The sequence below is a fragment of the Molothrus ater genome, chromosome 11, assembly GCF_012460135.2.
Source record: "Molothrus ater isolate BHLD 08-10-18 breed brown headed cowbird chromosome 11, BPBGC_Mater_1.1, whole genome shotgun sequence".
Taxonomy (NCBI): domain Eukaryota; kingdom Metazoa; phylum Chordata; class Aves; order Passeriformes; family Icteridae; genus Molothrus; species Molothrus ater.
The window spans coordinates 7,287,341-7,309,656 of record NC_050488.2 but is presented as its reverse complement, the minus strand read 5'-3'; the positions used below and the strand labels follow the sequence as shown (position 1 = coordinate 7,309,656).

The window sequence follows — 22,316 nt, the reverse complement described above, 5'->3', positions numbered from 1 at the left end:
CCGCCCCAGCGCTCGGCCCCGGTGAGCCGCGCCGCCGCATCGCAAAGCCCGTCCTCAGAGCAGGTCCAGCCGCCACCGCCCGAGACCCGCCGCCGCCGCCACCGCAGCCCTCCCGCGTCGCACACATGGAGGATTACCACAAACCCGACCAGCAGACGCTGCAGGCGCTGAAGGACACGGCCAACCGGCTCCGCATCAGCTCAATCAAGGCCACGACCGCGGCCGGCTCCGGGTGAGTGAGGGAGGCGGGCGTGCAGCGACCCAGCCCCACCGGCCGCACACCAGAGCCGCGCTCCCGCATCCCGGGATGCATCCGGCCTCGGGATGGTGCTGGGAGGGACCGTGCCGGGCTCCCGCTGCCCGGAGACGCTCCGGTGCCCCGGGGACACAGCCCCCGGTCCCGCGGTCCGCTTCCCGCCCGCGGCGCGGGGATGCGGCGGGCCCGGCCCCGGGAGCGCTGGGGCGGCGTGCGCGGGGATGGGCAGCGGGCAGGGCCGATCCCGCCGGAGCCCCGCACCGCCGGCGCTGATGGATGCGCAGGAGACACGTGTGGAAATGGCGGCCGGGGGCTCCGCGGGCACAGCCCGCCCGGGCCGGGCCACGCCGGTCGCCGGTGCCGGCGGGTGTTGTGACTGGGAGAGAATGCTAAGTTGGGGCAGGACTGGAAACCAAAGAATTTGTGCCCGAGGCGCAAGCGGCTTCTTTTTCATTGCGTGCCCGTCAGTTGGAACTAATTCTGCACAGAATTTCAAGTGAGCCCAAGTGGGATTATCTGTGCAATGCCCGCGGTCTCCAATGGGCAGTTTATTCAGGCCTCTGGACAGGATTTAGTGTGGGCTCTGATGTGTGCAGATTCCAGGGTTATCCTTTCTTTGATCGTGCTTTACCTATGGAAAAAAGAAAATCTCTGCAAACAATCAGCTTTTAGTCATGTAAAATTAAAGCCATTTTTTTTCTGCTTGAAAAATATATGAATGCTTCCGTATAAAGTGCTGGACTTTTTTTCTTTTTTACACATCTCCCGTCTTGTTGCAATTTCCTCCTTCGGCCCTCTTTGAAACTAGCTGCAGTGTTTAAAAAAAATCTGACTGAATCCCTTGGATGCTGAGGTTTCTGTGAAGAAGGGTGATGTGCAAAATATTATAAAGCTTCTTTGAATTGCCTTACAGTCCCCACCCTGTGCCTGGCATGAGCTCCCTCACATGGCTCTCGAAGCTGAACTTTACTCGTTCCGTTTGCAGACAGCAAATGAAAGTGCGGCTGTTGTTCTTCCTGTGAAATGGGGTGTTGGACGCGGGAAACCTCTCAGCAAGTCCGAGCAGTGCTTTTTTACAAATCTGTCTAGTTGGGTCCAGTCTGGAGAGACAAATATGGGATACCAAACAACTGCCCTTTTAGTTCTTGATTTGTTTCAGAGCTGCAGTGTACGGTATTACACAAGTCTGTGTGAAAGTGTAAATTGAAAAGTTGTGCTTTGTAGAGCTTGGGCTTCTGTGTTCAGCTTCCAGTAATTATTTTAAGCAGGCAACAGGGATGTGTGGTATCAGTTGTCTCATCAACAGATAAAATTATTTCTCCATTTTGTCTGATGTGCTGTTAAAGAATAAGGATCATACTACAGCCTCTGTTTGTCTTCCGTGGTCCATGAAATTCACCAGTAAAACCATTCTCACCACACTGATGAAGAAACAGTAAAAGTAGTTTTACTCAAGCTTTTTATTCCCTGGTTCATCTGTGCTACAATACTGAGTCCTTCTAGCACAAAGGTATTTCAGTAATCCCTCTGGTTTATTCTGCCACTGGAGTTGTGTAGTCTGAAATTATTACACAACCTGATAACAAGCAGATTATGAAAGACGGGCTCTTGAGAGAAGATTCTGTTGATAAGTAATATATTTTCTTAATAAGATTTGGTTGCCAAGATGATGGTGTAGTAATGTACCCAAAAGACATTCAGTCTGTTGTGGAGATAGGCAAAGCATGTACATTTCCAAAGCAGCTGTGCATTATGAATGTTTCCCAAAAACTGAGACAGTGTGCTTTGCTTAAATTGCTGGTGTGCACTGAGGATGGGAAAAGATGTTTGAATGGAAGTTAAGTTTAAATAGAAGCTTACAGATAGTTAAAAATGTGGATTGTCATGATGGCTTTGACTTTGTTAAGGAAATATATGTTTGTTAAAGGTGTAGCTTGTAAAAACTGAAGGAAATGCTTGCAATAAAAGCAATTCAGAAAAAACAGGACCTGCCTACTACTTTCAAGGAAGTAATTTCTGTGAACTGTGGCATGTATTGCAACATAAATGGTGGTGTGGTAGATATGTCACACCAGTTCTTGCAGTCTTCTCTTCTTTTACCTTCTGTTAAAGAAAGTACAGTCTTTGCCTGGACAAGACCAAACTCAGTCTGATCCTGAAGTTGCTCAAACACATCACTTTGAGTATTTCATCAGCTGGAGTGGAAAAATTCGGTGAACTGGAAAAAAAAATTTGTGCTCAAAATTACTTACGTGGGCAAAAAACTTGATTCATTTAGTTATAAAGATTGACCATACTTGCTTTGGGGTGTGGAAGAGTGTCTGCTGTAGCTGATGATAAATTTCTGCAGTTTTGAAACAGTGTCTTGGCTTCCTAGAGCAGGATGGATACATTCTTAAAAGTGGAAGTTGCAAGAGTTTCTTAAGAGGCAGTTAAGTTTCATAATACCTGATGTGATCACTTGTTGCAGATTATTTTTTCTTCAGTTTTTTTTTGTTTTGTCTCAGTGTTCCATTTTAGCTTTCCACTGCTATCCTTTGAAATGTGTGGATACATGTAGATGGAACAAATATCAATTGATTCACAGTAATAAAAAACCCCCACAAAACTAACTTGGAGCAATTATTTTACCCTTGTTTTGTGTGGATCCAGGATTTTGGTGTTCTAGTGTACTTTGGTTGGGTTTCCTACCAAAGGACTGTATTTCAAAGTTCAGTTTTGGTTTTTTTTTTTTAATTTCTGATAGTAGAAATTAATTTAATTAACCTGTAGCTTTAACAAGATGTTTTTCCAATTTTCAGGTAATTTATTAAATTTTTCTACTTTTTTTTTTATTTCCACATGCTACCATTTTAGGTGGTTTAAAACTTTTTTAATCAAGACCAGGAGTTCATAGAAGTATGGTTAAGTATAAAGTTAATAAAATTAAAGGAATGAAAGCTTTAAACAAGCATGTAAGGCTTATTGATTAACTCAAATACATAAATATTTACTAATATGTTTGAACCATGGTTTAAAGCTAATTCTCTTGGTTCCCTGTGTGTGAGTACTTACTAAGGGATGGACACTAACCATAATTTGTATTTTGCTAGTGTTTTGCATGTTTTTATTCTCTTATTACAGTTATGTTGGGGATGTTGGGTGGGAAGGTTTATTACTATCAAAAGAAAATATTCTGGTTAAAGTTCTACTGAAAGTGTTGTCTAATCCTAACATGCATGGTAAATGTACATGTAGGAAACAAAAGTGACACTTTCATAGTCAGTTTATCCTGTTTTACAAGGAGGATCAAATATTTGAAGAATAGCCTGCTAAAGATGAAAAGTAAATGTGGGTAGAAGAGGAAGTGAGAAGAAACTGCTTTTTCAACCTCCTTACTATTCATCATCCACTTTCCTGTACTTCAGCAGCAATGGCTGATGTCAAGAATTATGATTACATCAGTAAAATCTGAAAAATGCTATTTTCCATACTCAATAAAGATTTTTAAGGGCCTCCTTACCCCTTTTAAGCTTTATGGCAAGTGAAAAGCCAAGGCTGGTACCCCCAAGTGGTCAAATGGTGCCACCCCTTCCAGGTGCATAAGAACTACAGTGATTATTATTATGTAAATTACAGTAATCTAGATAAATAAAAGTAAATCTGTGCCCTTCTATTGCACTTCTAATGAAATATATACCTTGTCATGGAATAACTCCATATTTGCTACTTGCATAACCTCTTCACATAACTTTATATTCACTTCGTACTTTATGGCACAGCTGCCTGTGAAATGGGCCTGTGCATTCCTAAGGCAAGTTATAGTTGAGAATGAATTCATGTGCTGTTATCCCTGACAATTCAATGGGAGAGACTACACCAGATACTTAAAAATGTTTGATAAACCAACTCTTACGGTATTTCAAACTTAAAGATGTAAATGTAGAAAATGTTAGTTCCCCTCTTAGCCAAAGATTAAGCAATTTAGTATTTTACAACTTGTATCTGGGTGTTTACTGGAGACAGTAAATTTCCATATCTGGTTTCAGTAGAAGATGAAACAAGAATTGCATTATTTAATGTCCTCTTTGAAAATCAGAATTCTTATTCTGTCAACTCTAATGTGGTACAATGAAATGGTTCCTAAGTTATACTATTATAAATGTTGCAGAACTCTCTGCAGAAGTTAATCTTGCATTACCAATCCCTGCATGTGCATCAGAGCCTGAACAAGTCCTGATGCCATGCTTTCAATTTCTCCACTCAGCTAGTGGCTCCAGTTCTGTGGAAAGCTGCCCTTGTTTCCTCTGCATTGGTGTAATTTCTGCCACCAGATAAATCAGTGGAGTCTGATTTCAGGCCCAGGCTGACACAGCCTGTGTGCTTCAGCCACCCCTTCAGGTGGTGGTCCTTGGCATGGAAAAGAAGGGAGACCTCTAAAAAACAAATCCTTGAGCTGTCAGCAGGGTCTTGATTGAACACCCATTTCAGCCAGATCAGAGGCTCCCTTTGTCTCAAAATATTTGATTGGCACTGGGGGAACAGCACAGGGGTGGGATATCAAACACTTCAGATTTGTGTATTTTCATGCTGGGGAGTTGGGGTCTGATGAAGTGATACTTTGAAGACGTGGTCCTGAGCAAACACTAACACAAGTGGTAATATTGGGTCTTCTTGACTTGTAGCCACCCTACATCATGTTGCAGTGCAGCAGAGATTATGTCTGTGCTGTTTTTCCATACCATGAGGTACAAAGTGCAAGATCCCAGAAACGCCAGCAACGACCGGTTTGTCCTTTCAAAGGTAAATAAATAATTACTGGTTTGCTGTCCTGTTACAGTCTGCTAGCAAAGAGATGTCTGTCTGTAGATTTAATTGACTTGTCTTTGACTTGTGTTTGCATACACTTACATCTGCAGAGAAGTCTGTTGGAAATATTTGAACGCCTGGAATTTGTCTGCTTCAGAAAGAAAGAAACTGGCTGAATTAAGTTACAACATAACTTAAAAACAGTTTAAAAGGGGTCTTTGTAATGTGTCCTGATAAGTCTTAACTCCACTATGTTAAGTTGTTATAATGTTAAATAATAAATATTATATTGTCTATACAATCTATCAGGATGCAGCAAGGTCTATTTTATTTTTCTAATGAGGCAGTTGCAGTTGGCTTTTGTGCTCTCTTGTTAAATGCAGCCCTGCTGTTCTGCCTGCAGCCATGTCACAGTGGGCTCTAATTCCTGCCAGCTTCTCAGGGAGCATTGCATGGAAAAGGGCAGGTTAGTGAGTAGTTTGTAGTTTGCACTCCTACTGTGCCAGTACCATACTAAAGTCACCGTTACATCTGAAGCCACTGTGGGTCAGAAAACACTGAAACCCCAGTCTGTGCTGGCTGTTAGTGTTTCTGTCCCCTTTTACATTGTGTCCTTGCAAATCACAGGGATATATTGTTCATATGGCTCAAAGGCAGGTGAGGGGCCTTCAGAAAATGTAAAACATGGCAGATGAAGTGCTCCAGTGATGCACATTCCATCTTTGAGTCAGAATTCCTCAAGTGGTGGCTCTCAGTAGCGCTGTGGAGCCCATGGTGAACATTCTTGTGCTGGATGTAACTGTTGCCATGTCTGGTGGCCACTCTGAAAGAAGGAATTGAGTGAGAAGCAAGCAGTTGATGCTGAGGTGGTGAAACACTGAGAGTTACTTCCTCATGTTTACTTTAGCTCTCTAATTAATCAGTGTTTCTGTCCAGCGTTGCTAAATGGCTTCAAACCTCTGCATGCTCTTTTGACTCCTGATGCCTCCAGGAGTGGAAGATGACTGCTCCACAAAGGTCTGAGTGTACAAAGCTTAAAACTTTGCCTGTTGTCACTCCCTGCATTCAACCCTGAGTACACTCATATTGAAGGAAGCTCTAGTGAGATAACACTGCTCATCCTGCTGGGGTGCTGTAAGCAGGGGCATGGGGAGCTTGGAAACAAACATCAGTGTGGATGTGTGCATTGTAAAAATGTTTAATAACTCCATGCCTTCCTGATGGGCACGAGAACCTGATTTCAGGGTTTGTCAGCTTTGTAGAGTTTTGTCCTGATAGTTGGGAATTGTGAAACTTGTGTTTTGTTTACGATTTCTGTTTCTCTCTAGGGTCATGCAGCACCAATTTTATATTCTGTTTGGGCAGAGGCTGGCTTTCTACAAGAAGCAGAATTACTGAACTTGAGGAAAATTGATTCTGTCCTAGAAGGACACCCAGTGCCAGTGAGTGCTCATCATCTTTGATACAAAAGTGTTTCCTGTGAAACAACAAGTGTATGCATTTCACAGCAATTTTGGTTGCTAGCTGTTCAGTACAGGAAAGATAAAGGCTTCTAAGAAGGATGATGGCATTTATGGCTTCACTACTGAATTTGAATTTGAACTGTATTTGAATGAGCATGTAGAAATGACCTTTATTGTAGTAGTAAAGTTCCCCTACAGCCCTGCATGGCAGTATTTTCCATTTCATAAATGTTTAGGTGAAGTTCTATCCAGGCTTCACTTGCCCTTTAAGCAGCTTTGAGGTATTTCAAGAGTTTACACCCAGTTTGGCCACCTCATTGGTATTTCCATTCCCAGCCAGTTGTTTCAATTGATTCTTTTTACACAAAATCATCAGTTCTTAACTGTTGCCATCCAAAGCATAGCTGAGAAATTCCATTCCCTCTCAGAGTGCCCAGTTAGCTTGTGACAGTCATCATGAAGGAAATTGCATTGCAGGAAAATCAGGGGTTCAAGATTTAGAGGGATTTGCACATTGTCAGGGCTGAGAAGCTGCATTTTGGTGTATGTTAAACCATCTTCTAGCACTGGTAATTACTTCCTCTATTTCATAACTATAAAATAATCATCTTTTTATTCTCAGAGACAAGCGTTCACTGATGTGGCTACTGGATCCCTTGGGCAGGGTCTTGGTGCTGCTTGTGGAATGGCATACACTGGCAAATTCTTTGACAGAGCCAGGTAATTCCATTTCCATACTTCATGATTATAGGCATTCAATGGGAAAATTTTGTTAAAATAAGATAGATAGATAGATAGATAGATAGATAGACAGACAGATATATAGATAGAGAGATTCATTCTCCTTTATTCAATCCCAAATCTGATTTCAAATTCAGGTTTTAAATTATAGATAATTACAAAGCTGTTGCCAGTGAAACTACCAAGGGTTTAAAGATTAGCAACAATTAGTGCATATGTGTGTTTCTTTTGTGACCTGACAGCATTGCAAGCTGATGTTCCTGAACAGAGAAGACAGGGAGTTGTTGGAGAAGCCTCTAACTTCCAGAGAGTAACTGATATCCATTTTGAGACTGGATGTGTCCCTTTAGAAGGAAAGTGCAAGCTGGAGAGGTCTGTTCAAAGTCAGATGACAAATAATGGAGAACGCTGGATAAGGAACCGTTATGGTCAATAATAGCATAATTGAATCATAAAGTAGGGCTCCAAAATGTTATCAGAAAGGCACTCAACTCCACAGAGACAAAAATTACTGCTCCTGCCATTTGTTTTGTGCACAAGAAAAGAAGATGTCTAAAGGCAAATCTGTATGAGGAGGAAAATAGCCTGATGTGGTTGATATATTTTATTTGACAGTTCTAGTACATCCGAGCATAGGCTGCCCAGTTAATGTGTCCTACACTTCACTAGCTTGAAATCATTTCTGTGAAAGATGACTTGCTGATTTTAATTGAGTTTAGCAGATGCTACGTGTGGAAAAAATCTAACTAGTGCTTACATGACAAAAGGAAAAGGTGGTCTTGCGTGCAGCACTGGGGAGCAGCTTAAGTGCAAGGAGTTCACATTTAGCTGAAGGCAGGTAGGAATCAGATCAAAAGTCTCTTATAGCTTCATGTTGAGTAAAAAAGTAATCACTGACAGCCGTCTCAATTATTTTGTTTTAAAATTATATATTTGAAGAATAATTTACTATCCTTTTTTTTTTATTTTAGTGGGTAATAAACATTTACAAAGTTTTGTTGTCCAGAAGAAGAGTGGTAGTAAAAGACAAATGCTGTGGCTGAATTTGGTAGAGATGAGACAGTACTCCTGCTAACTGAGTTTTACCTAAATAAAGGGCTTCAGTGGTTGGAGAAATAGTCTACAAAGTTATTTAATGTTGGTTATCTTTTTACTGAACTCTGAATTTGTTATGCAGTATGCTTTAATCCATAGCTGAGCTCATCCACAATTTAGAGTTTCCTGAAATTAATTCCTGTGGTTGTCCTTCCAGAGGGTATATGGGAGGAAGGAGGAAGCAGAGGTAACTGTCCCTGCATTGTTCAGGATCTTGCTGAGTCACAGTGACAGTGTTCAATGGGCTTGTTCAGTCAAGCCTTGCAGTAGGAGGCTTAGGACTTGATTTTTGTGAGACAAAGGTTTGGAAAGGAGTGCAGTATTTCTCATCTTATTTTTCTAATGTGTAACGGCTCATAACTATTTTAATTTGATTTGTCTAAGGTTACGTAACTTTAGCTGAGGTGAATGCACTGAACAATGGGAATTGAGTTTGGGATAGAAAAATGAAGTGAATTCTTACTATGAATTATTGGAGGAGTTTTGATTTAATAGCACTCACAAATCAAACCTAATTTATTTTCATTTTTAATTTCTTCTAGCTATCGAGTGTACTGTCTGCTTGGAGATGGAGAGTTATCTGAAGGCTCTGTTTGGGAGGCAATGGCCTTTGCTGGCTTTTACAAGCTTGATAATCTTGTTGCTATATTTGATATTAATCGTCTTGGACAAAGTGACCCTGCTCCTCTGCAGCATCACGTTGAAATCTACCAGAAACGCTGCGAGGCCTTTGGGTATGTGAGTGGGAGAAGCTCAGGATAATCTCTCATTTGAAAATGTATGTTCTGTTTGCTTCTCAGAATTGTTCAAATGAGCTTTCAGCTCTAAAGGATTCCATCAGCAAGGAAGAGGGTAGATCTTTCATCATGCCTGATATTGGTTGACTTTATGGCCGCAGCAGGAATACTGAAAGTGGCAAAATTTGTTGGTTTTGAGGAAAAATAAGGACTGCTTGCACGATAAATCTTGTCAAGGGTCTTAAAACTGTTTTTAACACATCAAACTCAGATTTTATAACTGTGACCACATGTCCTATTATAGCAAGTAGATCAGAAAAAAACAGCATGGAAAGTAAGAGAATTCTTTGTGTATTGGCTTTCATTTACTTTCATATTTCTATGCAGATGCAAAGTCCATGCTAAAAAAACTGTCAGATACAATAGAAAGCAAATTATGCCTGAGTGTTTGGGGTTTTTTAATCAACGTCTACTGTCAGTTTTCATCTTATTTCTAGATGCCTGATTTGCTCTTGTGATTAAAAATGGCCATTATTTCTGAAGAAATGTATTATAACTTGGTTATCTATGGGCTGTGAATTTTGCTCATAGTTGTTGATCCCCCTGTGACTCATTTTGCATTATAAAAAAGCAGCTGTGCTATTTTTTATGGTCTCAAATAAATGCTAGTTCATGTTTCTGGCATACTTTGGGTCTCTTAAAAAGACACTGCACTGGAATGAAGTTAGTATTTGTTATTGTTATTGCTGACTACCAGAGAGTGTCACATGCCAAAACCCTTTAGAAACAGTTGATCTGTTTGTGTTCTTAGCTGGCATGCCATCATTGTGGATGGACACAGTGTGGAGGAGCTTTGCAAAGCCTTTGGCCAGGCCAAACATCAGCCAACAGCCATCATTGCAAAGACTTTTAAAGGCAAAGGCATATCAGGTAATAAAACAATTCTTGCTTTGCATACACAGGTAGATACAATGTACACCTAGAGCTGCAGTACAGGTAGCTGCACATCTGAGCAACAGCTGCAGAAGGTCTTTGACCCTCTGTACCTGTCAGCAACATTATTGCTGAGAAAATTGGTTTGGTCCTATCAAGTGGGATGTGTGCCAGCTAATGGAGTGTTCTGTCCATGGGATGGAGCAAATGCACACTCAGTGTGTCAAGGGTTGCCATGGTTCCCTTTAGCCACAGCTTTTAGCAGTACTCTGAGCTTGCCTTTCTGGCCAGATAAATATTAATAACAGCAGTGAATATCATTCCTTTTCATTGAGTAAGCAAGCAAAGTTCATTATTTGCAGTGACTGAAGGAAAAGTGTATCGGCCAGAGAGGTGATTTGGCTGTTAGTGCTGGGTGCACAGATAAGAGTCAGCAGAAGCTATTAAAATAAAGCTGTAAAATATCAGATCTTGTTTGAATTGGACACCTTGGTTAACTGTTGTTTCAAACTTATCTGAGTTTGTTTAAAGAGCTGTTGAAGTTTCCTGGGAAATGTTAATGCTGATTTACTGGTTGCTTCCTGCCACACTGAGGTCTGTTAGGGGCAAACTTACAAATCATTTCAGTAGAAGGTGCTGGGATTTTGTCACAAGTTTGGAATATATGTAATTTGATCATGTAAAATTCCTCCTATTTGTTTAAATATGTCTGTCTTAATGCAGTTGAATACTACTGTAATTGTTCAAGGAATTTCTTCCTTGGAAGAAAATACTGGACTGTCATAGTCCACTGCACTTTCATCTGGGTAAAATCTGCAGCTAAAAACATAAATTGTTTTTATACTTCTCTTACTTGTAATGTGACTTTAAATACACAGGTGTTGAAGATAAGGAAAGCTGGCATGGAAAGCCCCTTCCAAAAAATATGGCTGAACAAGTCATTCAGGAAATAGATGACAGAATCCAGAACAAGAAAAAGCTTTCTCCAGCCCTTCCAGAAGAAGATGCACCTATAGTAAATATTAGAAACATTAAGATGCCATCTCCACCAAGTTACAAAGTGGGAGAAAAGGTATTCCCTTCTTTTTCACTGATGGTCAGATATTTCAAATTGTGAGACTGTTTAACAGGATGGCAGGGGGTTTTGTGTTCTCTCTTCCCCCAGTTGCAGCTACCCACCTCTTCTCAGTAGGCAGACACCTGTTTCTGTGGTGTGACACAGACAACTTGCTGGCTATTGAAAGAGTATATAAATGCATTAAAATATGGAGATTCAAATCACTCGTCATCATTTCAAGATCATTATCAATTTTCTAAACTATTTTATGTGCCTTTGAAATTGAAGAAACTCCTTGAGGTTCAGTGAATTTCTATGATTGGAAAGCAAGGTTTTAAACATTTCCTGGCTAGATTGGTGGGGAGTTGCCGATTTCAGCACAGATGTTTTTTCTAATGCTTCATTGTGGGTTTGTTTACTCTTCTATGTGTCACCATACTCATGTACTCTTGATACTGCTATCATTGAAAACAATAAAGCAGGAAGAAAAAAAAAGCCTCTAGAAAGCAGCAAGCTCCAGCAGCCCTGGTGTGTTTTCCTTTTGCAGTGGGCCACCCGCAAGGCTTACGGGGTTGCGCTTGCAAAACTGGGCCACGCCAACGATCGAGTGATTGCCCTGGATGGCGACACAAAGAACTCCACCTTCTCTGAGCTCTTCAAGAAGGAACACCCCAGTCGCTACATTGAGTGCTACATTGCTGAGCAGAACATGGTAACTGCTCCCTTGGCTTTATTGAAAGATCACTATGACCATTCAGTGTGAGTCCCCTTACAGTGGGGGTCTAATACTTGTTTTTCAAATAAATGTGAGGTAATTGTAGCAAAAAGCAATTTAGGAACCTTGTTCTAATTTCTAGTTTGCTAAAGAAGGGCCCTTTTAGTAAATACCAGTCCAAATAACACAGGTAAATCCATTCCCTCTTACTAATGATGATTTTTGTTTTCTGGAGATAGCAAGACCATGTCCATTGGACTGAGAACCTAAGCCTTTGATCGAGGAGAAGAAAGAGAGGGATAAGTCTTAAAAATCTTTGAATGGCTGCTTTAAGCAGATAAAGAAAAGAAGCTGCCAGTAAGAGTCAACAATAACAGCTAGCAGTTGAAGCATGGAGCAGAGGAGATGCAGGAGAATAGATACTGGGAGGGTGAGTTGCCTCCTTTCCTTTCTGGAAATGCCAGCAATTAGAAGCAGGACTAAACAGAGATTTTTAATCTGCATTGAGAGCTTCTTCCTAATTTTTAGAGCAACAAGTCCCACAGACAATGTCCTGGAAACCACTGATAAATGAGGAATTCACTGTTCTTACCCAATGTCCCTCTCTCAGGTGAGCATTGCAGTTGGCTGTGCCACTCGTGACAGGACCGTTGCTTTTGCCAGCACCTTTGCCACCTTCTTCTCGCGGGCGTTTGACCAGATCCGCATGGCCGCCATCTCCGACAGCAACATCAACCTCTGCGGCTCCCACTGCGGCGTCTCCATCGGTAAGGGACCCGCAGCGGCCCCAGCCCCTCCCTGAAGGCTGGCTGGCAGCCAGGTGGATCCTGCTCTGTGCAGCCAAGCTGTGCTGTAGCTGGGGAGGTGTAACAGTGGCAGCAGGGATAGCAGGAAGTTGTATTTGCAAGTCCGCTTCTGTTGTATTTAGAAAGAATGAGAAAAATTTCAAGCTGTCATCGGCCTTGTTTTTCCTCTTTGGCCTGATGAAAATAGGACTTTTCCCTACAAGATTTCCTACTGCACAAGTAAAGACTGATATAAAGGGATTGGACTGAAACTGAGGGGTTCAGGTTCCATTTCATCTTTGCAGTTGATGAAAAATGAGAGAATATTCTCTCTGTGGAGAGAATAGTCATGTGCTTACTGTACCATTGTTTCCCAGTCTCTTACTGGGAATCTCTCTCTTACTAATGATACTGTTCTTGCACAGATACTCTTGTCCATCAATCTCAAAAACACTTCAGAGATCACACATTTGAAATAACCATTTCAACTTATCCCAGTATTTTTTACTACTGAAATTGTTAATATGGTGATTAAAAAAATCCCAAATCTCTTATATACTAATGAAACAGGAACTGTGAAGCTGTTATATAATTCAGAAAATTGAATCACAGGTTTTGGGTTGGAAGGGACCTTAAAGTTCATCTCCTTCCAACATCTCCCACTAGACAAAGTTGCTCAAAGTCAGGCAGGACTTACCCTTGGCTGTCTTGAATCACCTCCCTCTCCCCATGTGCCTTAGTACAGCTTCTAGAAGGATCTGTTCCAGGATCTTCCCAGGCACAGAGTGGTAGTTGGTAGTTCCCAGGATTCTCTCTTTTCCCTTTTTAAAACCAGGTGCAGTGTTTCCCTTTTTCCAGTCACTGGGGACTCCACCTGGTGCTGCTGTGACTTTTCCTGGGGAGTGTCTTGGCAGCTACTTCAGCCAATTCCCTCAGGACTCTGGGATGCATCTGCTCAGCTCCCATGGACTCTTGTAGGTTGAGGTTCCTCAGGAGGTCACGAGCCTGATCTGTTGTGGTTTAATCCCAGCTGGACACCAAGTACCACCCAGCCACTCACACACTCCCTGTCCCTGCAATGGGACTGGGAGGAGAATCAGAAAAAAACTTGTAAGTTAACTGCTACTACTACTACTAGTAATAATAATAATTGTAGTTATAAAAATTAACTCCAAAAAACAAGCACAATACAATTTCTCAACACCCACTGAGCAATGCCCAGCCTGTCCCTGAGCTGTGGTCAGCCCCTTGCAGCCACCTCCCCCAGTTTGTATGCTGAGCATGGCATTCTGTGGTATAGAATGTCCCTGTGGCCAGCTTGGGCCAGCTCCCTGGGCCATGGTCCCTCCCAGCTTTTTGTCCTCACTGGCAGAGGACAAGGACACTGAAAAGTCCTTGATTTAGGATAGCACCACACAGCAACAGCAAAACATTGGTGTGTTATCAACAGCATTCTCATCCTAAATCCAAAACACTCCACTGTACCAGCTAAGAAAAAAAATTAACTGTCCCAGCCAAACCCAGGATGTCTTAGAGCAGAGGGAACTTTGCCTGTCCAGGCCCTGTCCTGCAGTCCATCCACCTGAGAGGTGTGGGAAAAGGGTTTGCCAGTGGAGACCAAGGCAGCAGAGCCAGCACATTCAGTCCAACTGGCTGAGGGCCCTCACCAGCAGAGCCTTCTCTGGTCTTGGCTTCCCATTGTAACTGTTTAGAACATGTCAGATCATAGTGGAGTTTGCTTTGGTTTGAAGGAGGAAGAGAATTTTATTTTTAATCTGAAATGCATAGACATGACCCATGAAAACAGGAGCAGACTTGCATACCAAGAAGAAAAATGCAAGTAGACATTCATGCTTGAAAAACTAGTAGGTATTTCTAGGGAAAGTGAAAGAGAGGGAGAGCTGACAGGGGTAGTAAATTAAGGTTCACTGCCTACATCAGTTTTTCAGTTGATTTAATAGTTTTGGCTGGCAGTAAGGCTTGACGAAGTGTTTGATGTTTTGGGTTTTTTTTTCATTTAAAACAAAATAGTTAAGTTGATCTGTAATATTGGTAAAGATTTAAAGATGCTTCATAAACACATGTAATCTCATCTCAAACTTCAAACTTAACCTGTAGCAATACAGTTCTCTGGACCAGAGACTGGATGTAGTGTGGATGTAATTAAGGGAGGGATTCTATTACAAGGCTCTCATTAAAATCAGTCCTTCCACATTCAGACTTTTAGCAAGCAGGGTGGTGATGTAAAAGCCAATTAGGTTTGGTCTTTGCTGATTTAGGAAGATGAAACTCTTTTGGGTTACCCGAATTGTCTCCTAGAACTACACTTCCAAGTTTCAATTTTCAGCACATGAAATGTTCTGCTGGGAGCTGTGACTGTGAGGTGCAAACTTGGATTTATAAAGTTGTTTAAAGTACAAATCTTGTTCAAGCCTCAACTTGATTTTCAAAAAAGAATTTCAACCTAAAGTTTTGCAACTTATACAAAGAGCTATATAAAGTTTTATAAGAGTTATATGATGTTAATGGAAGTTTTGCAACTTATATGAAGAGTTACAAAGAAAGTTATTCAGAAAAATATTTTAGCAGTTAAAAAATTCAATTTTAAATGAAAGGGTATGAATGAAGCATACTCTATAAACTTTGGGCCGTATGGAATTCCAAATCTGCATGGAATTCAGAATCCAATCTGGATCTGTGGTGAAAATTGAAGTTTTATGTATGCAGTTCTAGGCAGACCTGGGCTTCTGCTGCACTGAAATTTGAACCATTAAATTTATGAGAAATAGCTATCACAATGACCTTCTGAACTTTGACAAGTTCACTCCTAGACCAATAGTTGCTGATGGACTGAAACATTAAATAAGTTATAAGGTCATAAGAGAAAAATCTGTATTTTTCAAACTGAACATATAGAAAAGAATCATAGTGTACATGTGTCAGAAATAGAAATATCAATTGTTTAGACTGTTTTATATTCTAGACATTTGCTACTGCTCATATTAAGCATTTACTTCTTTTATTAAGCTATAAATGTAGGTTTTGCAGATGTAATTGAGAATTATACTCTGATTTGATCTGTGGCATTCCAAACTCATATAAATTGACATTTTCATAAAGACGTGGGGCCAGACTCAACTTGGTGGCAGTATGTAAGTCACTTTGAATTGAACTGAGGAGCTTTGAATGTTGGTGATATTGGCACCACCATAGCAAAAGCAGGACAAGCATGAGTAACTCTCTGTCTTGGATAAGATTCAGATTCAGGACATTAAAATTATCACCTGATAATTTTATTCTTCATAATTTCATTTCCTTCTATGCCTTCATTGTGTGAGTGCATTTTAGGAAAGGAAAATGCCCACTGGACCCTCTCACTCAGAGTACACACATTAAGAAACTGTGATGTTGAAGGTTTCTTCATGTCATGATTGCAAGCCAAGAAACTTTCTTTTCCTGGTCTGTGCTTACTTCATTAGTAATGTTCAGTGGCAGAGTTCAATGATTGATCTTTTTAACGTGTTTAAAGTTCTTCAGAATTCTGTGCTGCTCTTAGGAACATATTCTCCTCCTTCCTCGTGAACTCGTCCTTCTTGAATAACAGGTAGTGGGTGCATGTGGGAAGGCTCTTAGCCCTGCTGCTGCAGGCTGTGACATGAGTGGATTCAGAGCTCTGTGCATGGCTGCTTTGGAGCAGTGCCATTCCCAAAGCTCCCTTACATAAGGTCACTGGGGGCGGGGGGTGTTGTGGTGGTTGTTTCTTTAACCATGGAAAATCATGGCACCCAGCACGTGTCCTGGCTAACAATTCCTTTTCATAGATCTGCAGTTTGTGCCATGAGGTGCTTGAGTTGTTAAATTAACAACACAGATGCCCTATTGCTCCTTAAAAGACCTTTTTACAGCATTAAAAAGTACATACATACCCTTCATTTAATCTTGAAATCAGCCTAAGAATTTGAGAGTAGTTGTACCAATTGCACTCTCCATTTCTGATGGGACACATGCAATTTTCCTTTCACATTTCCAGCAGTTTAAATCTGGAGGAACACTTATTGACAAGTATAAATTTTGCCTCAGCACATGTAAATCTGAAGATGTTCAGATATCTTGTGACCCTCTTTCTGTATCTGTACCCTTCCTATTTGGTTGTATTCCTTTTGTGTTGTTTTATTGTTACACTTTACTTCCTATTTTTTCTTTTTAATCCCAGTTCTCTTTCTTTTTAGTCTCTTTCTATCCTTATTTACTGTTTAGATGGTTCCAAGTTTAAGGAGAAGATGATTCTTTTCTCAAGCAGGTAGACTTGCATGTCGTGTGTGTGCCTGATTTTATCCTTTTCTCCTTTTTTGCCTGGTTTACATTGAACCTCACTTCTACATTGAGTGATTGTCAAAAATGTGCACTTGCTCTTTTGTAACTCTGCTTTAATCCTTCCAGGTGAGGATGGGCCATCTCAGATGGGGCTGGAGGACCTGAGCATGTTCCGGGCTATTCCCAACTCCACTGTGTTTTACCCCAGTGATGCTGTAGCCACTGAAAAAGCAGTGGAAATAGCTGCCAACACTAAGGTTTGCATCAGAGTATTTCTGAGTCAGAGAATAATTCTGGCTTTTGTACTATTCTTGTTGCTTCTGGCATGTTTCTTGCATGTCTCTACCCACATAAATTCTTCCCAAGGCTCCTCTGGGGCAGTGGGATGTTTTCTTATCAAGGAAAGGTTGCAGACATTCTGTCCAGGCTGGTGCAGAATGAACAATCTTGAATGCTGTGGGCCAGATTTGGGGAGATGTAAATGATTACACAAGTACAGTTTGAATCTATATTGAATTAAAGTGTAGGTCTTTAGCAAACCTAAAAGTGCTCTCCTAGTACCTTATCTCTGGGTCAAACTTGAAGCTGGATGTGGAAAGATAAATCTCTATATTGAGGATTTTGATAATCTCATTGATCAGTATTTTCCTTGGCTGCCATACAAGTTTTTCTTGAGAAAGGAGCAAATGATCTGAAAAAATTCAATGTTGCTACTACATGTAGGTTTTCAGTGAAGGAGTGTGGAAATTTGGTGTGTAACAAATATGATGAGTGGTTTGTGGAAAAAAAGATGGAAGATGGGGAAAGGAGTGGGAAGAAGAGATTAAAGTATAAGTTTGCTACTTCTTCTGGAAGGGTCTCTGAACTTTAACTGATGGAAAGCCTGTTTCCTTGCTTTCAACCAAGCATTCTTCTCCAATTTAAAGTTGACAGAGTAAAAGTTGCACAGGTATGATAAGGCTCCAGGAGTCTAATTAACTCAAATAGGATTCTCCATTTCCACAAGAGAACAGAAGAGGAGTAAGTATCTTGGAATCAGAAAGGAAACTGTAAGTTATCAGTGTGCTTTAAGAGGAGGTGCAGTGTTTTGTACTGCTTGAAGCAACCAGCTGCCACAAAGGACTAATGGGAATTGGTGGGGCAGAGTTTACTTAGAACAACCAGAGGCAACATAGGAGGGTGAACATCAGACAAATAGAAAAAGTCATTTTGCTGTATTTTTTTTCATAGGATTTATCAATTAGAATGTTAACACTTTTCTGTTTTCCTAACTTCTAACATGTTTACCTCGGAAACAGGGCATTTGTTTCATCAGAACCAGTCGTCCTGAAAACCCTGTCATTTACAACAACAACGAGGACTTCCATATTGGACAGGCAAAGGTAAATGCTGCACAGATAAATAGAATCAGAAAAAATACGCAGTGCCCCTTTTGTAAAAGCCCTTTTCCCTCTAAAGTGTTGCAAAGATTTGATCTTTTCATTAAAATCTCTAGAAATGTAAAAAAAAAAAAACAGTAAGATTAAGTGTTAAAAACACATGGACATGTTTTCTTGAAGGTGGTTTTGAAGAGTAAGGATGACCAAGTGACTGTGATTGGAGCAGGAGTCACTCTGCATGAAGCACTGGCTGCAGCAGAGCAGCTGAGAAAAGGTGGGGCTTTTTTCCTTTTTGTCATGTAACACCAAAAAAAAATCAATACCAGTCAGCCTAAGTGCTCACCCTTTGTACTGGTAAACATTAATGACACTGTTCAGCTAGTCAGGCACTGACTGTCAGGCACTGTTAGCTGATACAGTACAACACAGCATGCAGCTCCCAGTCTCACCTAATGGAGGAGGTTTTAGTTGGCTTAGCAGCATCAGTAGCCATGAAAATTGACAACAGATCACACCAGGGTGTCCTTAGAATTGCTGATCTGTGGTAGTGCCCTGTGGGCAGAGCCTTGGGGACACTGTGTGAGAAGCAGGAGTGGCACCAGGTCTGGTACAGCACAATCAGCTGCAAACAGGCTGGGGCCAGGTCCCAAAGCACAGCTTGTCACCTGTGTGTGGCCATGGCACCTGGTCCTGGGTTGGGCTCACTGCTGACCTGGGTTCCTTTGAATGCAGCAACTCTGAACCACTGTGGGAGGAGCACAAATCTATGGCAGTGCTCAAGCCACTGCTATCTCACAGCAACGGTAACCCTTCAATGAAACAAGAGAAAGAAACCATCAAAAACCCATCTGTGAGTCAGAGCTTCTCCTCAGGAAGAGATTACAAATAGCAGGAGATAATACAGTAATGCTGCCTGTGGCTTATGGGGAGCTTTGTGTGCAGCAGCTGGGTGGACTGATACTTTGTCATGACCTTAAGTCACCAGGCTTAGGACATTTTGAAAGTTGTATTTTCAGAACCATTTTTATTTTTCTACACTTACTGTGTTTTACAGTGCTCTGCTGATCTTGAAGTCTGAGTAATCACCTCTGGAGATATAATCCCACAGTGCAGAGGCAAAGTCTAATATCCAAAATGTATTGGCCACTAAAGAGCCTTTAGTCACAAAATGACAATAGGGCCTCTTCATGTGTAGGAGTCAGCCCAGTGTTCAGCCAGCCAGGATCAGAGACAACCTCACATAATTGCTATTCTTTATAAACAATTGCCATTTGTGTGCAGCTTTAATGAGCCATTGGGCCTTATGAGGGCAGGGCATATCTGGGTTTGGTGCCAACCAGCCTTAAGGGTGCTCTGGTAGGGCTGGGCAGCTCAGATAGGCACACCTGAGAGGTGGCAGCCTGCAGTAAAGAAAGAATTCAGAATGCCTACACACCAAAGAATCACGTGGAAATTGCACTTGGCTTGACAATAAAGGTAAAATAAAAGTCTGAAAAAAATTTACAGTTGACAGCCTGAGTAAAGAGGATTTCTCTGGTGGCTGGATTCTCTCTTACCTGGGGAAAGACAGTTAGATTACTTTTTTACTGATGGGTGCTCCTGGTAACCTTGAGTCCCTCATCCAAGCCTCCTCCATCATGTCTGTGAATAAATGGGTATCACTATTGCACAAGGTCCATGGAGAAAGAATACATATAGAAATTAGGCTTGGCTGGGTTCTGTGGTAGATGAGCCAGAGGTACAGGTACCTGGGAGTTCATGTGGGCAGTTCTCATAATGGTCTAGGAGATCACAGCCATTGCCTGGACCACTGGCATTGTCTTGCATGTTGCAGTTCATTGTTCCAAATCATTTTCATTTATTTACGCAGAAAAGATCTACATCCGTGTGATTGACCCCTTCACTATAAAGCCCCTGGATAAGAAGACAATACTTGAAAATGCAAGAGCAACCAAGGGCAGAATCATCACTGTTGAGGACCATTACCATGAAGGTGAGAAGGGTCTGGGAGGTCACAGCCCTCAGAGGCTGGAAGCTTCTGACCTGACAGAGGAATATGAGACCTGATGCTGTCATCCCATGAAAGCAAAAGAGAGATTTCAGGTTTTTTTGGTGCTGTAAGGATTTTAAAGTGACACTAAGGGTTGAAAGGTTCCAAAGATTTAAGGGGTAATCAGGGCTGCCTTTCTGATTAATTTAGCCTTGTGTGTCCTTTCTGTGCTTGGTCCAAGTGAAGTCTAGATTCATTTGTGCCCAGTGAAATTGTAAATTCCTGCTGTGCTGCAGGCATTCTGCTCAGTGTCTTCTCTGAAAGGCTGTACAGCAGCTTCTTTGCAGGTGTGAAATTGCAAGAGAGACCATTGCTGTGCAGGTTTAAGTATTCCATGTGTCCAAAAGCCTGGCTCCAGGTTACCTGAAATCAGATGGTTTGGGCAGTTTCCATAGTTTTTCCACAGTTACTCTGGGATAAATTCCTCTCTTTTTCTTCTCCACCACCATAGATATCTATTAACAGAAATTAGTAGATACAGTTATGAGAATATTACCTTAATTTAAGGTGATCATCACTCTTGCCAGGTACCTGAAGTGAGCTGGTTCTACCTTAAGTGCTGGATACACCATGTTTTGTCCCAGACTATGGATGGTGACAGATCACTGAACCTCATCATTTTCTAGCGCAGTACTCATCTCTGAGCAAGTATTTTACTGCAAGTTTGCAAGACAGCAGAGTCTTAAGTGTGAGGTGCTGAACAGGAGCTTTGTGCTGGCATGGTGCTCTGTGGTGCAGGCAGGACAGGTGTCTGTGCTTGCAGGCACACTGAGCTCACCAGCTGCATCCACAGAGGTGCACCTGGCTGCAGGCTCAGTTTGGTTAAATCCCACCATGCCTGGAGCTGTGGGCAGCCCTGTGATCCTGGATACACTCTCTGAAGGGTAGCACTGAGGTGTCTCTTCTACCAGGTCTCACAGCACCTGCTTTTGACCCAAGTCCCATTTTCTTCTTCCTTAGTACTTCTGCTTCCAGTGTCTCTCCTGCCTCCATGCAGTTCCCGTTGCATCCTTTGTTGCTGTGACTGATAGTGAGTCAGAGCTGAGCTCTGAGCAAAGGTTGTGAATACATTACATAACCCAGAGAGGTGCCCAGCAGCATGTACAAGCATTGTGAAAAGATGGGAGCTCTGAGCTGCTGAGATTGGTTGGAATTTCAGCACGTTAAGTACACTTGTAAATGCTCTTCAGTCAAAGTGTATTTTTAAACCTGGTTCCTGGTGGCTGATGCTGAGGTGGTGAGAGCTTGCTGACAGTCCTGTGCCCTTGAGAGGCAGGTGTGTCCTGCTGCTCATGGCTGAGTACTTCAGAAATGGCAGCCTGCTTGTCCTCAGGATGCCTTTGGCACAGGACAGGGTTTTCAGTTCGCAGTCAGCCCATTCAGACACGTGTGATTGGTGTTCTCCTGAGGCCAGGCATGGAGGCTGTAAGTGGCAGGCCCCACACACACAGTGTGGATGTTCCTGCTGGGACGCTCCATCAGTGCCATATCTCCCTCTCTCCGCAGGTGGCATGGGCGAAGCCGTGTGCGCCGCCGTGGTGGGCGAGCCCGGCGTCACCGTCACTCGCCTGGCCGTGTCCCACGTGCCCCGCAGCGGGAAGCCAGCTGAGCTGCTGAGGATGTTTGGCATTGACAAGGATGCCATCATGCAGGCGGTGAGGGCAGCTGTGTCCAAGTCCAGGAACGCTGAATAGATGGGAGCATCTCGTGCTGTGTAACCAAGAGCTGCGTTCAGAGAGGTTAAGGCAGGCAAAGGTGCTTTATGTAGAGAGTTCTAATAAAAATACCAGCTTAAAAAACCTTCTGGGGTTTCATCTCTTCTTTTCTCTGTGGGGTTTGGTGTTGTGGGGCAATACCTGCTTGTTTAGAGCCCCTCCTCTCTGCATTGCCCCCAGCCATTTCAAACCAAAGGCAAGGAGGATGTACCCAATGTGCTGGGTGGTGCTGAAGTGGAATGAGATGTTCCAGGTCCTGGGGAACCAACGGGGAAGTGAGGCCCAGCT

General features: G+C 42.1%; 1 protein-coding gene across 1 annotated transcript; it reads left to right on the top strand.

The window, feature by feature from the left end:
* Positions 1-22,113, top strand: TKT (transketolase). The gene is made up of 14 exons (XM_036391001.2): positions 1-232; positions 4,921-5,038; positions 6,373-6,486; positions 7,130-7,227; positions 8,886-9,077; positions 9,892-10,010; positions 10,892-11,085; positions 11,618-11,782; positions 12,396-12,552; positions 17,011-17,141; positions 18,183-18,266; positions 18,444-18,537; positions 20,134-20,256; positions 21,820-22,113. Exons 1-14 carry the CDS (start codon positions 126-128, stop codon positions 22,005-22,007), a joined length of 1,884 nt encoding a protein of 627 aa, XP_036246894.1. The 5' UTR covers positions 1-125; the 3' UTR covers positions 22,008-22,113.
* Positions 22,114-22,316: the final 203 nt, after the last annotated feature.

Bases quoted from the DNA above. Each gene is read 5' to 3' on its own strand.
- TKT (XM_036391001.2), top strand. From the start codon at position 126: ATGGAGGATTACCACAAACCCGACCAGCAGACGCTGCAGGCGCTGAAG. The intron at 18,267-18,443 runs GTAAATGCTGCA...GTTTTCTTGAAG, and splicing joins TCCATATTGGACAGGCAAAG to GTGGTTTTGAAGAGTAAGGA. The intron at 20,257-21,819 runs GTGAGAAGGGTC...CTCTCTCCGCAG, and splicing joins TGAGGACCATTACCATGAAG to GTGGCATGGGCGAAGCCGTG.